At 58.7% G+C, this 11,992-nt stretch overlaps 1 protein-coding gene across 7 annotated transcripts in view; it reads left to right on the forward strand.

Annotated features, from left to right (window-relative positions):
• Positions 1–3,606: 3,606 nt before the first annotated feature.
• The window catches only part of PSD4 (pleckstrin and Sec7 domain containing 4), a 23,194-nt gene continuing 14,808 nt past the window's right edge, over positions 3,607–11,992 (forward strand). For 4 of the 7 annotated variants that reach the window (XM_035001092.1, XM_035001086.1, XM_035001091.1 and 1 more), the window contains exons 1-2: positions 3,607–3,890; positions 10,804–11,832. In XM_035001092.1, coding sequence (XP_034856983.1) covers positions 10,924–11,832 — 909 coding nt within the window. In that variant the 5' untranslated portion in view covers positions 3,607–3,890; positions 10,804–10,923. Of the gene's footprint in view, positions 3,900–10,107; positions 10,242–10,468; positions 10,616–10,803; positions 11,833–11,992 lie in introns of those variants that run through there. The other 3 variants (XM_035001087.1, XM_035001088.1, XM_035001089.1) reach the window with 3 other exon arrangements.

Here is an 11,992-nt window from a genome sequence, read left to right on the forward strand (position 1 = left end):
CAGCCAGAGTGACTGCTCAGACCCTCCGTCTCCCCATCTGTTCGGCAGCATGAGGGTAATACCGCCCCATTCCCACCCCAGCCTCATGGGCTGGACATGCTGCTTGTCAAGGGCCCGGTGAATGTCAGCACACAGGGGCCCGCGGTGACCGGCAGGGGCAAGTCAGGTGCCCTTCCCTTCCCTGCCGCCCCCCCTCCTCTCATGCCTCCGCCTCTCAGGAGGGCAGACTGGGTGCTGGAATCCCCAGAGCCCCTCTCCTGGAAGGTGGGCCCCATGCTCTCTTCTGTGCTCAGCTTGTCAGCTGCCCCCTCCCTACCTGTGCTGAGCCGCTTCCTCTGCGGGCAAACAGGAAGTCTCTTACCTCGAAGGAGGCAGGAAGGGGCTGCCTGGCAAGGCTGCGTGCCCAGGGGCTGTGGTCAGGAGAGGAGGCTGGGTGTCCTCTGGGCCCTGGGGAGGGCACAGTGGCCCAGGCATGGGGAGGGGTGGCCGATCAAAGCTCGAGCTGGCAGGGCTCTGGGCAGGAGCCCGTTTCCTTCCTCCTGCCCTCCTCCAAGCCCCACAGCCACTGAGCTTGTGTCCTCCTTGCCTGTATCCAGGGATTCCCCCGTCTAGAGTTTTAGTCCCGGCAACCTTGGGAAGGAGATGAAAGCTCGGAGATGGAAGGGAGCTGGGGGCCGCACCAGTTGGGGAGTCTGCTTTTGGAGATTGCTGTGAGCAGGAATGCCCCACACCGCTAGATACGTGAGCCACATGCCTGCAGACAAGCCCCGCCGCCTGGGAGGAAAGGGGGGGGGCGCATTCCATCGCCCATGGCATTGTCCCGAAGCGATCCAGGAGGAGACGATGAGTGGCTTTCGCTCATTCGTTCAGCAAGTGGCAGTGGGCACTTACGAGCCAGGCCTCTGCCACGCAGCCTCGGTGCTCCGCAGGTGAACGCCGGGCCTTGCCCTTGAGAAGGTCATGTGGCAGAGAGCGTGCGGACTCCGAAACACACGGAGGAGGCGGAGCACCGGGCCCCGCCTGACCCGCCACAGGGCAGTCACGGGAGCTGCTGGTGCCAGGATCACGGCTGCACTGCAGGGGGCAGACCCGGGGTCGGGGTCTGGGAGGTCGACCCCAGGTCCTCCCCTCCTCATCGGTCCTCACCTCATGCCGCCTGGCTTCGGCCCCTCTTGTGCTCCCTGCTCCCCCAACCCCTGCTCGTCCGTGACCCCCGTGCGGCCACATTCGATGGCCACTTCGCACCTTACCTCCCTAGCCTTTCTAGCAGCATTTGACATAGCTGACCACTTCCTCCTTCTAAAGTTACCTCCTCCTCTTGTCTTCTGTGATGCCACACTCCCCATGTTTCTGTCCCCTCCTTGGCAGCCCCTTCTCACTCTCCTTTGCAGACTTGTCCCACGTAGTCTCCATCAGCCCGCGGTGTAGCCCCTTCGTGCTGCTCACCCATGCTCACTCCTGCTTAAGCAGCTGGTCCGCCCACTCAGCCCAGTGTGTGTCCCAAGTCCTCTGCCTCCCCTGTTCTGCCCTTTCTGCACCCCTCCAAGCCTGCCTCCCCTGGACCGCGGAGCCCCCAGCTGGTCTCCCTGCGCTCAGTGAGTGACTGGCTGTTGTCCATACAGCAGCAGATGGTCTTATAAACCAACATGCAGGGCTCCCTGACCTGCCATTCCCCCGCTTAGCATGCACGCTGGCTGACCACTGGGGACCCCCTCGCATCTGGTCCTGCCCCTCCCGCCTTGTCTTCTCCCACTGTCCCCTGAGCCAGCTGACCGGCCACACTGGCTTCGCTTTCTGTCCCCTTAACGCATGGAGAACTTTCCAGTCTCAGGCAAGGAACTAGACATGCTGGCTCCCCTTCACCAGGGTATAAAGGTCCCCACGAGCATTGCTGCTCCCCTGCCTCCGTCCCTGCTGCCGGCCCTCCGCGCTCCCTGCCCCTTCCTTCCTCAGCATCCCTCACAGTTTACAATCAGATGTTGATTGCTTAGGCCACTTGTTTATTTTCTGGCCCCGTCACTAGATTGGACGCTCCCTGGGGACAGACATCCTGTGTTTTATTCCTGAGGGGTTAGCAGCTTTTCACATAGGGACCGCAGGAGGATTGGGTACTGGCCACCCGGGGCCACATTCCAGAGAGGCCCTGGGAGGCCGGAGGCCTCGGGGGAGGGTTTGCATTCAGGCTGACGTGACTTTGGGTTCCTGGCGTACATAGCTGGGCACAGTTCTATAAAATCCCGAATACAGAAGGAGGGGCAGCCTGGGAGAGGTGAGGAACCGGGTTAGCATTGCGGTGAGTCTGAGGCACTGGTGAGATAAGCCTGCTCTCCCATTTGCCAGCCCCAGAGAGGGAACAGTGGAGGGCCTCATCGGATGTGTTCAAATATGTAAAAGTTACAACTGCAGCCCACAAAGTGTTCTATAAAGTGAGTCCTGTCCTCCTGCCTCCCATCTTAATAGTGACCGGGGGGTCCAGGCTTGAACTGAAATTCTCGGCCTCCCGCAAATGTGGCTACTGCAGCCGAGCCCACTTCCAACCTCCAACCCCTGCCATTGCCCACCTCCCCTCCACCGTCTCTACCCTGTATCACGTGTGCACGCTGGGGTGGGGGGCAACGCCTACAGGCGCAAGCCCCGTCCACGCCCTCCCTGTCTCTAGGGCCGCACAGAGCGGTGATGCAGTTCCTCATGGCAGGCAGATGGCGCGGGGGCCCGGAAGCGGAGACTTCCAGGCTCCTGGGTGCTCTGAGGGTGGTGGAGAAGGGCCTGGTGGGCCTGGTGGGCCTGGTGGGCCTGGTGGGCCTGGCCTTGTGAGAGAGGGACGCAGCTGGAGGAAGGGAGAGCTGGAGCTAGGCCCTCTAAACTATGGGCCGGGGTGGCCTGGGTCAGAAGGTACTCTGCTTCTGGGACCTGCTGGTGGCAGGGTCTCCGGGACACTTGTAATTGTGCGGACTGGAGCTTGCGGGTGGGGGCGGGGTGCAGGGGCTTTGGAGCCTCAGCAGGGAAAGTGGTAGCCGTGGGGGCTGGAGACGTCGATTGTGCAGAGAGAGAGGAGACTGGTGCGTGAGCGTGGCTCCCCACCAGCCCCTGTCTCACACTCGTGGACGCCTGGGACCTGCGTCCTGCAGACACATGATGGGAATTCAGCAGTGGGAACGCATGACAGTTGGTTCTCATGGTCGGACACTCTGAGTTCGAACCTCAGCTGTGCAACCCTAGGCAGTGGAATAACCTCTCTGGGCCTGCCTCCCATCTGTAATGGATATAGCAGTGCTCCATAAAGGAGCTGAGAGGGGCGGCTGAGGTGCCACCGGGGGACACTTTGTAAAAAAGACAGTTGTATCTGCACCGCGGTTACCTACATGAGAAGAAGCCACACCGCGTTCCCAATGTCATTTATGAGAAACAGGAAAAGGAAAGCTGCCAGGCCCAGGGCCTCCTCTGTCCCCCAGGTGCCTGGCGGCAAGGGACCGCCAGCTGGGGCAGAGATGAGAACCTGGTGACAGAACCACAGGGAGGAAGGGGGTGGGGCCTGTCCCCAGCCCAGGGCACAGCACCTTCCCCTTTCTCTCCCCGGGGCCCTTGACTGGGGAGAAGGGCGTCGGCACTTCTCTCTGGGCCTTGTGCTGGGTAGGGGCCTCCGGGCAGCGGGGGGCCTGGGGAAGGGGGCCAGAGGCAGTGGGCCTGGGAATGGAGGCGCTAGTCTTGTGGGCAGGAAGTGTGAGGTGGCGAGCAGCTCGGGAGCCCTGGGGAGGCCGCAGGGCGGGAGGGGTGAGCGAGTGGTGGTGAGGGGAGCGGAAGTCGGAAGCCCGGCAGCAGCATTCTCCTTTCACGGGTGGACGGCCCTTGCATCGGGAAGGCCCGCTTACCCTTTCCCGGGGCCTTTGGAGGTGAGCAAGGTGGGCCTGCTGGGGGTGGTGCCCGGGAGGGAGCTGGGGGGAGCAGGGGATGCGGAGAGTCCCGTGTGGGCCCTTGTGGTAGCTGCTGGGGCAGGTGGACAGGAAGGAGGCCTCTGTGGGCCCACTGCGTCCGCACCTTCTGTGAGCCCGGCAGGGCTGCCATCCTCACCTTCGTCTTCCTTCTCTCTGTCCCCCTCCTCCCTCAACCGACCCCTCCCAATCTGGCCCCTACTTACCCCGGCCTCTCCAGAGCCGCTGGGGGTCTGCAATTACGAAGGGGGACGGGGCAGAGGAAGGGGCTCCTTCCTGAGCCCCTTGTGGGCCTCCCTGGGTCCCTAGTGATGACTGTGGCCGGGTACCCAGTGAGGGCTTTTGTGGCCAGAGGCCCCCAGTGAGCCTTGGAGAGGCTGGAGAGAAGGAAGCCAGACAGGCCTGGGCTTTGGGGCGGGGGCAGCTTTGGGTGCAGGCACTGTGGAGCTCAGATGCAGAATCCACCATTAGGGGGCCCCCAGCTCTACCTCGCCTTTCGGGCCGCACCCCAAGAGGCGGGGTTAGTGCTAGGGACCCCAGTAGCTGGCTTGCCAGGGCAGCCTAGGTTTAGACCCACTGACCTGATGTGTGACGACCATCGTTTTACTCGCAGAAGCCTCCCTGTTTGGGACACTGAGGCCTTCTGCTCGTAGCTGTCATCCTTGTGGTAGATGGAGTCTCACGGAGGGAAGGTCCTTTGGGGGCCTAAGATCCTATGGTTGGTGTCACTTCTCTGCTAAAAAAGGCAGGGGAGGGTGACCTGTCATCAGCAAATAATAAATACCCCTCAGGCCTGTTGAACCTCAGCCAGGTTGGAAGGAATGTGCCTCAGATGGGCCTGTCTCCCCAGCCTCCTGGGCCTTCAGAACATCCCAGAGCTGCTTCTTTCTACAGATAAGGAACCACCCAGCACAGGGCTTAGAACCTGGGCTGCTGGGCTCTCTGGGGAAGGAAGGGGAGACCCAAGAAGGGTTGAGGGTGGTCCAGCCTGGCCCTGAGCCCTCCTCGGGGGTCCTTGTCCTTCCCAGGGGACAGCTGCTCTGGGGACACAGCAGTGCTCTGCCCCCATTCTCTCTGTACCCCGACATCTCTGCCCCATCTTCTCTGTACCCCATCCTCTGTGCACCGCCATTCTCTCCTCCCTCTCTTTTCTCTCTGCCTGAGCCCCAGCTGAACCCCCGCCCCCGCAGGGTCCTCCGCACCACCGCTCCCCCCCCCCCCCCCCCCCCCCCCCCGTGCACACTAGCATGAAGGCTTCTTCCGTGTGCGCAGGATGTGGGGCTGCCCCTAGTCCTGTCTCGCACAGTGCTCTGGCCCAGGTTCAGACGGGAGCATCTGTCCTGCAACTCCAGATAAGGAACTTCTCTATTCCTCTGCCCTCTGGATGACATCCCTAACCTGGCTCCTCCGAGGGCTGTGTGGGGACAGGCCACCTCCTAAATCCCTGGACGGGCCAGGAGCCTCTGCTTTTTCCATAGGAAGGAAAGATTTCCAGGGCAAAAGGGAGGAATGTCTGCTGAGTCTAGAAGCTTAAAGGGAGTGAGGAACAGAGACAGGTCGCTCAGGGGGAGGCTGAGCGTTGAGGGAGCCCCCTGGGAGGGTTGTTTGTGGGCTTGTTGGTTTTGGCTTCTCTAAATGACCAACAAAGGAGCAAAGTTGAACTGAGCAGGATGTGCTATTGCTGAGCACCTACCCAGGGGCCAGGCCAGCGGCAGCTCTCAGACCCGTCCTGCTTTATCACAAATCTACAGAATAGCTTTACTCCATCTTATTTCCTTATTTTACAGATAAGGAACCAGGTGAAGTTTTTGATCAGAGTCACAGAGCTCGTCAGTTGTAGGCTCATCTGTGAGCCTCCAGACGTAGGGGGGCTGCAGACATTCAAGGCTGCCACCTCCCCCCTCGCGGCAGGCTCTCCCCCAGCCTCCTGTGGCCTCCCTGTACTTCAGAGTACAGGCTGTGTGCCCAAGCAGCAAGCAAGGGGGTGAAAAGCAAACCCACTCTCAAAAAGTACAGTCCAGGAGCCAACTGGTCTCCTTGCCCTCAAGATCAAGACAAAGTTGCATTGAAGCCCAGGGCGAGGTCGGGTAGGGGTGGAGGGACTTAGGCCCCTTGATCCCCCAGCAATCAGATTCTGCGCCCTGTACTCCCATCAGCCAGGCCCTGCTTAGCCCCTGCAGCGTTCTCCACTAAGGTAGAGAGGGGGCACCTCCCCCACCTCCTCTCTCCCCTCTAGCCTCTGCTCTTTCCCATTCTTTCCTCTCACTATCTCTGGAGCTCAAAGCATTTTGTTGGATTCCATAGAGTCATTCCACTTCTCCCGGAACTTACCCTTCCACTCCCCAAACCATCGGAGGGCCGCTTTATTTTGGAGGTGAACAAAACCCACCTTATGAGGCACGTGGCAGACTTTCTTCCTCCTTTGTTCTGGTTAGGATACCTGAGACAAGCCATTTCAACAGAGATTTCACTGAACATCAGGGCTGAAAAAGTAAACCAAGAAAATTCTCGGTGTGGGAGACCTGGGCTTCTGGTCCCCAGTTCCTGGCCCACCTCTGCCTAAGAGGTGCCATCCTACCTCCAGGAAAGAGAAGCCCTTGCTCCACCCTTGACCCTTGCCGTGTCAGGCTGCCCCCACCCAGGTGACTAGTGGGACTGCCTTGATGGTCATAGGAAGTGACCTTACCCCTCAGTTCATCCTACCCCTTCATTTGGGGAGGAGCAATTAAAAAAAGGAGGAGAGAAAGAGGGAGAGGAGAAGGGGAAGAGAAAGGGAAAGAGAGAGAGGAAGAAAGGAGGCAGGGGAGGAGAGACGCTTCTTAAATTCTCAGTGCCAATGGCCTTGCACAGGCGAGCACAAACAAGGTGATTGCATGGGTCTTCCTCACGTCTCCTCCTCTCTATCCAGCTGCTGCCTGGGAGCCAGGACCCATATGAACATTTTGGCTGCTGGCCTGGCAGGACCCTACCTCTGGGAATGCTCTGCCCCAAGGGCACTGGGCTTCCTGGGAGGAAGGAAGATGCGATTGGTTCATGGGCAGACTGCCCTTGGGAGAAGTTGTGAGGCCAAAATGATGCTAAATCTCCTCCAAGCCTCAGTCTCCCGAGTCCTCTAGTAAGGTTATTGAGGAGGGGCTTTCTGGGGACCCATCCCTCCCACCCACTCATCCATCCATCATCCATCCACCCATCCCTCCATCCTTCCCTTTTATCCATCTGTCCATCCATCATCCATCCATCGTCATCTATCCATCCACCATCTATCCATCCATCAGCCTTCCCTCCCATCCATCCATCCCTCCCTTCCATCCATTCATCCATCCATCCACCCATCTTTCCATCCATCCATCCATCCATCCCTCTCTTCTACCCCTCCCTTGCATCCATCCATCCATCCATCCATCTTCTCATTTCCACAAACATTTTTGGAGTACCACTTCTGAGTAAAGCAGGCACTGCACTGGACAGTGGGAAAACAGATGAATTCAAGAGACTCTCTGCTTCACAAGTAATTCATGCTTCCTTTAATTCATGAAGGCGCAAGGGAATTGATTTATGGGTGCGGGGAGAGAGTGATACTTAAGAGAGCCACAGACCTGGATGCAGACCCCAGCTCCCCTACTTACTAGCTGAGCTCCCTGGGTCCATTTCTGACAGTCTCTGAGCCTTAGCTTCCTTATTAGTAGGAAAGAAATGTTACCACTTGTCTCATTCATGGGGTGGCCGTCAAGACCCACAGATGAGCTCATGGCTGTAAAGCACCGAGCTGGGTGACTGGTGCGTTGCGGGGCTCGGTCCATTCTTTTCACCTCCCCCAGGGGGTAGGGTTGCTAGGTAAAATACAGAATGCCCAGTTAAATTTGAATTTCAGTTAAACAGAGTAAATTTTTAGTATCAGTATGTCCCAAATTTTGGGCATCCTCTGTGTGTATTTGCCAATGGCAACTCCACCGTGGAGCCGTGTGCTGCCCGTTTGGAACTGCCAGCCTAGAGCCAGGAACACCTCCAGAGGGCTCTATCACTCCCCAGGTGTCCCAGAGACACCACTAACCTTTAACTTTCGAATGCACTTGAACTAAAGTGTTAAGGACCCCCAGCCTGAACTTTGTAGGTGGGAGTGGGTAAAACACATGTACTCAACTGATTCAGTCCTTCAGCCCGTCCATACTGAGACAGGTGAACAGAAGCACAAAGAACGTCTCTTCTTGGTGCTCACGTTCTGGGAAGGGGATGCAGATGAGGACCGTGTGGGTAAAGCACCCGCAGTCACACCCTGGGATAAATGCTCTGAGACGGAGAGTGAGGGGTGGGGTGTAGCCAAGGTTGAGTTTGATTCAGAGTCATGGCCTAGCCAAACCGCACACCTCTTCCCCCACCCAATGCTCGATCTGTCTGTCTGCTTCCTCCCTCCATTCCCCAGTCCCCACCCCACCTCCCTCAGGCCCTTCAGACTCCTCAGGCCCCAGAAATCTGCGCTCTCCTTTTTGGTCTCTGGAAAACTGCTACAGCTTCTCTGATTTTTTTCCCCTGGAGCCCACTGAGGAATGCCCGGCTTCTTCAGGGAAGGCACATCCAGTGATCTTTGATGCCTAGCAGAGTCATGAACATCTACCCGTAGGGCTCCTTAATTCATATACAGAGTTATTTAGAAGTACATATTTGCAAAGAGGAATGCGTGGGACTGTTGTCTCATACAAATTGCAGGATAGCCTTCCCATGGGCCGAAGCTAGCATTTCCCATCCCAGTTATTGGTGTTTGAACTTGCCCTATCAAGTGAGTTCACTAATGAGGGTAGGGGGACTGATGTTATCCAGGCCAAGTGCTCTCATGGCCACAGGGACGTGTGGAGGAGGGAGCACCGGAGCAGGGGTGTAGGGAGGGGAGCCAGCTAAGCACAAATAGACCAGATCTTGGCAGGGAGGGGGAGGGTCAAGGGACATCGGCCTTGGGGTCTGGACGTGAGCTGTAAACAAGGTGCTTCCCTCCACCTCTGTCTCCTAATGGAACTGCCTTCCCAGTGTCCCCTGTACCCTGTGGGCTGCTTACTCGAGAAGGCTGCAGTGGGGGGATCTCACCTCCTCTCTCACACTGGCCTGGGGAGGGAGGTGTGGATCTGGAGGGGCTGCCCAAGTGGGTTGCGAGACTCACTCCCCCTTCCCCCTTGGAAATAGGACAATGGCAGCTCTCTTACGCAGAGAGGTCAGAAAGTAGAAAACGTTCCGCTGCTTTGGGGGAGGAAGGTATTCTGGGATTGCCCCTCGGGACAGCCGAGGACTTAGGGAGCAAAGCATATGCATCCTCAGCCTATAACTGGGGGCTGGGGTGTGGGGTGGAGACAGAGAACCGAGAAGGAGCAAAGGCCGAGCTAGGAGAACTATCTGAGAAGAGCCAAGGGCGAGACTAGGGCACACCGATTTGATTCAGAGCACCAAATACAAGATTAAAAATAAGGAACAGCCCCACCTTTGGGGAAAGTACGTTCTCCACCGTCACTGCAGGAACTTGGCGGCCCTGAAGGCTGGCCAGGGGCCTTCCCCAGGGACTGTGAGGCCCGAGTTCAGCAATGACAGATTCTTGCTCCAAGGGTGGACTGGGGGTGTTGGGACAGAGAGGGAAAAGTCCAGAAAGGGGTTCTGTTTCTGAGGGACTTTTAGGAAGAGGCCCTCAGGAGGAACAAGAAACTGAAATTCATGGTGGTCCTGTGTCATTTCTGCAGGCGCCCTCCTGAAAGAGGACACGGTGCCAAGCTATGTTTTCTAGGTGACCTTAAGCAATAGGTTTGGACAGTAGGCCCCCCACCTGACCCTGGTTTTGCAGCTCTGAGGGTTCCCATTTATCGAGAGTCTCATGGTAGGCCAATAAGTAGGCATCAGGGGGGGGTCACAAGTTGGGAGCAGGTGTGTGTTGCTTTATACCTTTGTTCCCCCCAATAGTTGAATACAGCACACAAGCTCACACAAGACTTCAGGGTGGAAACACGTGAGTGAAGGAAGTGGGCCAAAGGCAAAACCAGAGAAGATGTGATGGAGTCAGGGGTGCATTCAGTGCTGGGGACCTCTGCTGGAAGGGGCCCGTGCACTTAACCCTGAGCAGCCTGGGATCCACTACCCATCGGGGAACGGGTCGGGTCAGGAGTTGCATAGTGTCTGTGGGCTCAAAACAAGCCCTTGTTCTCAGGGCCACCCAGAGAGCCATGTGACTTGTCTGCATGCAGAGGATGGACACGTGCGCTCCTGGAAAATGCCCTTCAAGATTCCGCGGCTGCTTCCATGTGGTGCTGGTGCGGCCCACAAACTGGGCAGTGTGAGCAGGTGTGGTGCAGCCCCCGTGGGCTCGGCCACTCCCTCTCCTCCCCGTGCTGCGGGGTAGGCCCAGGGGCAGGGGTTCCTGCCGTCGGGGGGCCCGGCTGAGTGTAGCTCAGCGAAGGATGAGGCCCCCCAGGGCTCCTCGCCTCCAGTCTGTATCTATCTGGCTCCCACGTACGTTGCTTGATGTGTGTTTTCGGCTCGCCACTGCTTTCGTGCCGTTCTGAGGAACGTCCACCTTCCGCTCCCGCCGCCAGCCACTTCAGGGTCTCCTTTCTCCGTTCCAAATGCCCAAGAGAAAGATCCAGTGTGTCCCGTTTATCTTTTTCAGCGAGGCCACTCGGCCACCTTCAGCCAATAGATGGGTGTCTTTGGAGCAGGTGCTGCTGTGGTGTGAGTGGTTGGAGTTGTGGGGCGGACAGCTTCCATGGCGCCCCCCTCACCCCAGGCCGGGCTGTGGAGGGCCCGCGCCCCTCAGCCGGGGCGGAAGCCTGTCTGGTACGCAAGACGTGGGCCTCCAGGGGCTGGGCGCCCTTCGCTAACCCACATTTGCTTTGGGCACTTGCAGGGTAGGCGTGGATTCCCCGCTGCCCCCACCCTCCCCCGGGCCAGCGCTCCCCCGGTCCACACAATGGGACTGTGAAGGCAGACACTTCTGGGGGCGCCGGAGCAGCTTGCATCCTGGAGGATGGGTGACGACAGACTCTCTGAACACCCCAAGCCCGTGGAATTTCTCAACCTCCATTTGGGAGACAACCTGCAGCCCGGCCCAGGAGCACGCCTGAGGGAAACGTGCAGCCTTCCTGACCCTCCCGAACCTCGTGGGGAACAGACCTGGGCCTCTGAGCCTCCTGAGAGGCCAGATGCTCTCCCCTCTTCCCAGGGGGAGCCCAGGCCCAAAGCGGCGCCCCCCGGGTCACCCGGAAACAGCCATCCTCTGGGGAACCCGAGGCAGGGCCAGAGCACGTCCACCCAGGTGGTGTTCTGGGCAGGCATCCTGCAGGCCCAGATGTGTGTCCTGGACCTGGAGGAGGAGCTGGAGAAGACAGAGGGGCTCAGGGCTGAGCTGAGGTGCTGTCTCCCTGCGGCCCCCGTGGAGCTCCCCCCTTTCCCCTCGAGCCCCGCAGGCCCCCGGAGCTCAGGCCTCCACCCCAGCTCACCGGTGGAGGCGGCCCAGCGGGGAGACAGCAGTGGCCCTGAGGCGGAGAACCAGCGCTGTGTGTGGCCCAGGGAGGGAGGGACAGACTCCTCCCCGGAGTGGGGTGCTGAGGAGGAGAGTGTATTCTTCGACAATCCCCTCTTTTTGGAGAGCCCTCGCTCGGACACGAGTGCTTCTGGAGCTCGTTTTTCCTGGGGGCTCTCAGACTCCCATGAGCCCCAGTGTCCGCAGACCCTGGAGCCTCCACTCCCAGGAGGGGGAGAGCTGTGGGAACTGGCCAGCGAGCCGGGTTCAGGGGATGGCACAGCTGATCACATCGGACGCACCACGCCTTCATTCCCTGTGCCCACCTACAAACCTCACTCCTTCTCGTGGACTGTGGAGGATGAGGCCACCAAGGGGACCCCTGAAGCACCTCCTGACTGGGGGGAGAGTGAGGTAAGCTGAGCCCTGGGGACCAACCCACGGCGGTGCAGAGGGACATAGAAGGAAAGGCCTTTCTCTGTGGTCACCGGGCCCAGAACACTCTTTTTTTTTTTTAAACATTTTATTTATTTATTTATTTATTTATTTATTTATTTATTTATTTATTTATTTA

The sequence above is a fragment of the Mirounga leonina genome, unplaced genomic scaffold (genome assembly GCF_011800145.1).
Source record: "Mirounga leonina isolate KUSES-001 unplaced genomic scaffold, KU_Mleo_1.0 Mir_125, whole genome shotgun sequence".
In the NCBI taxonomy this organism is placed as follows: domain Eukaryota; kingdom Metazoa; phylum Chordata; class Mammalia; order Carnivora; family Phocidae; genus Mirounga; species Mirounga leonina.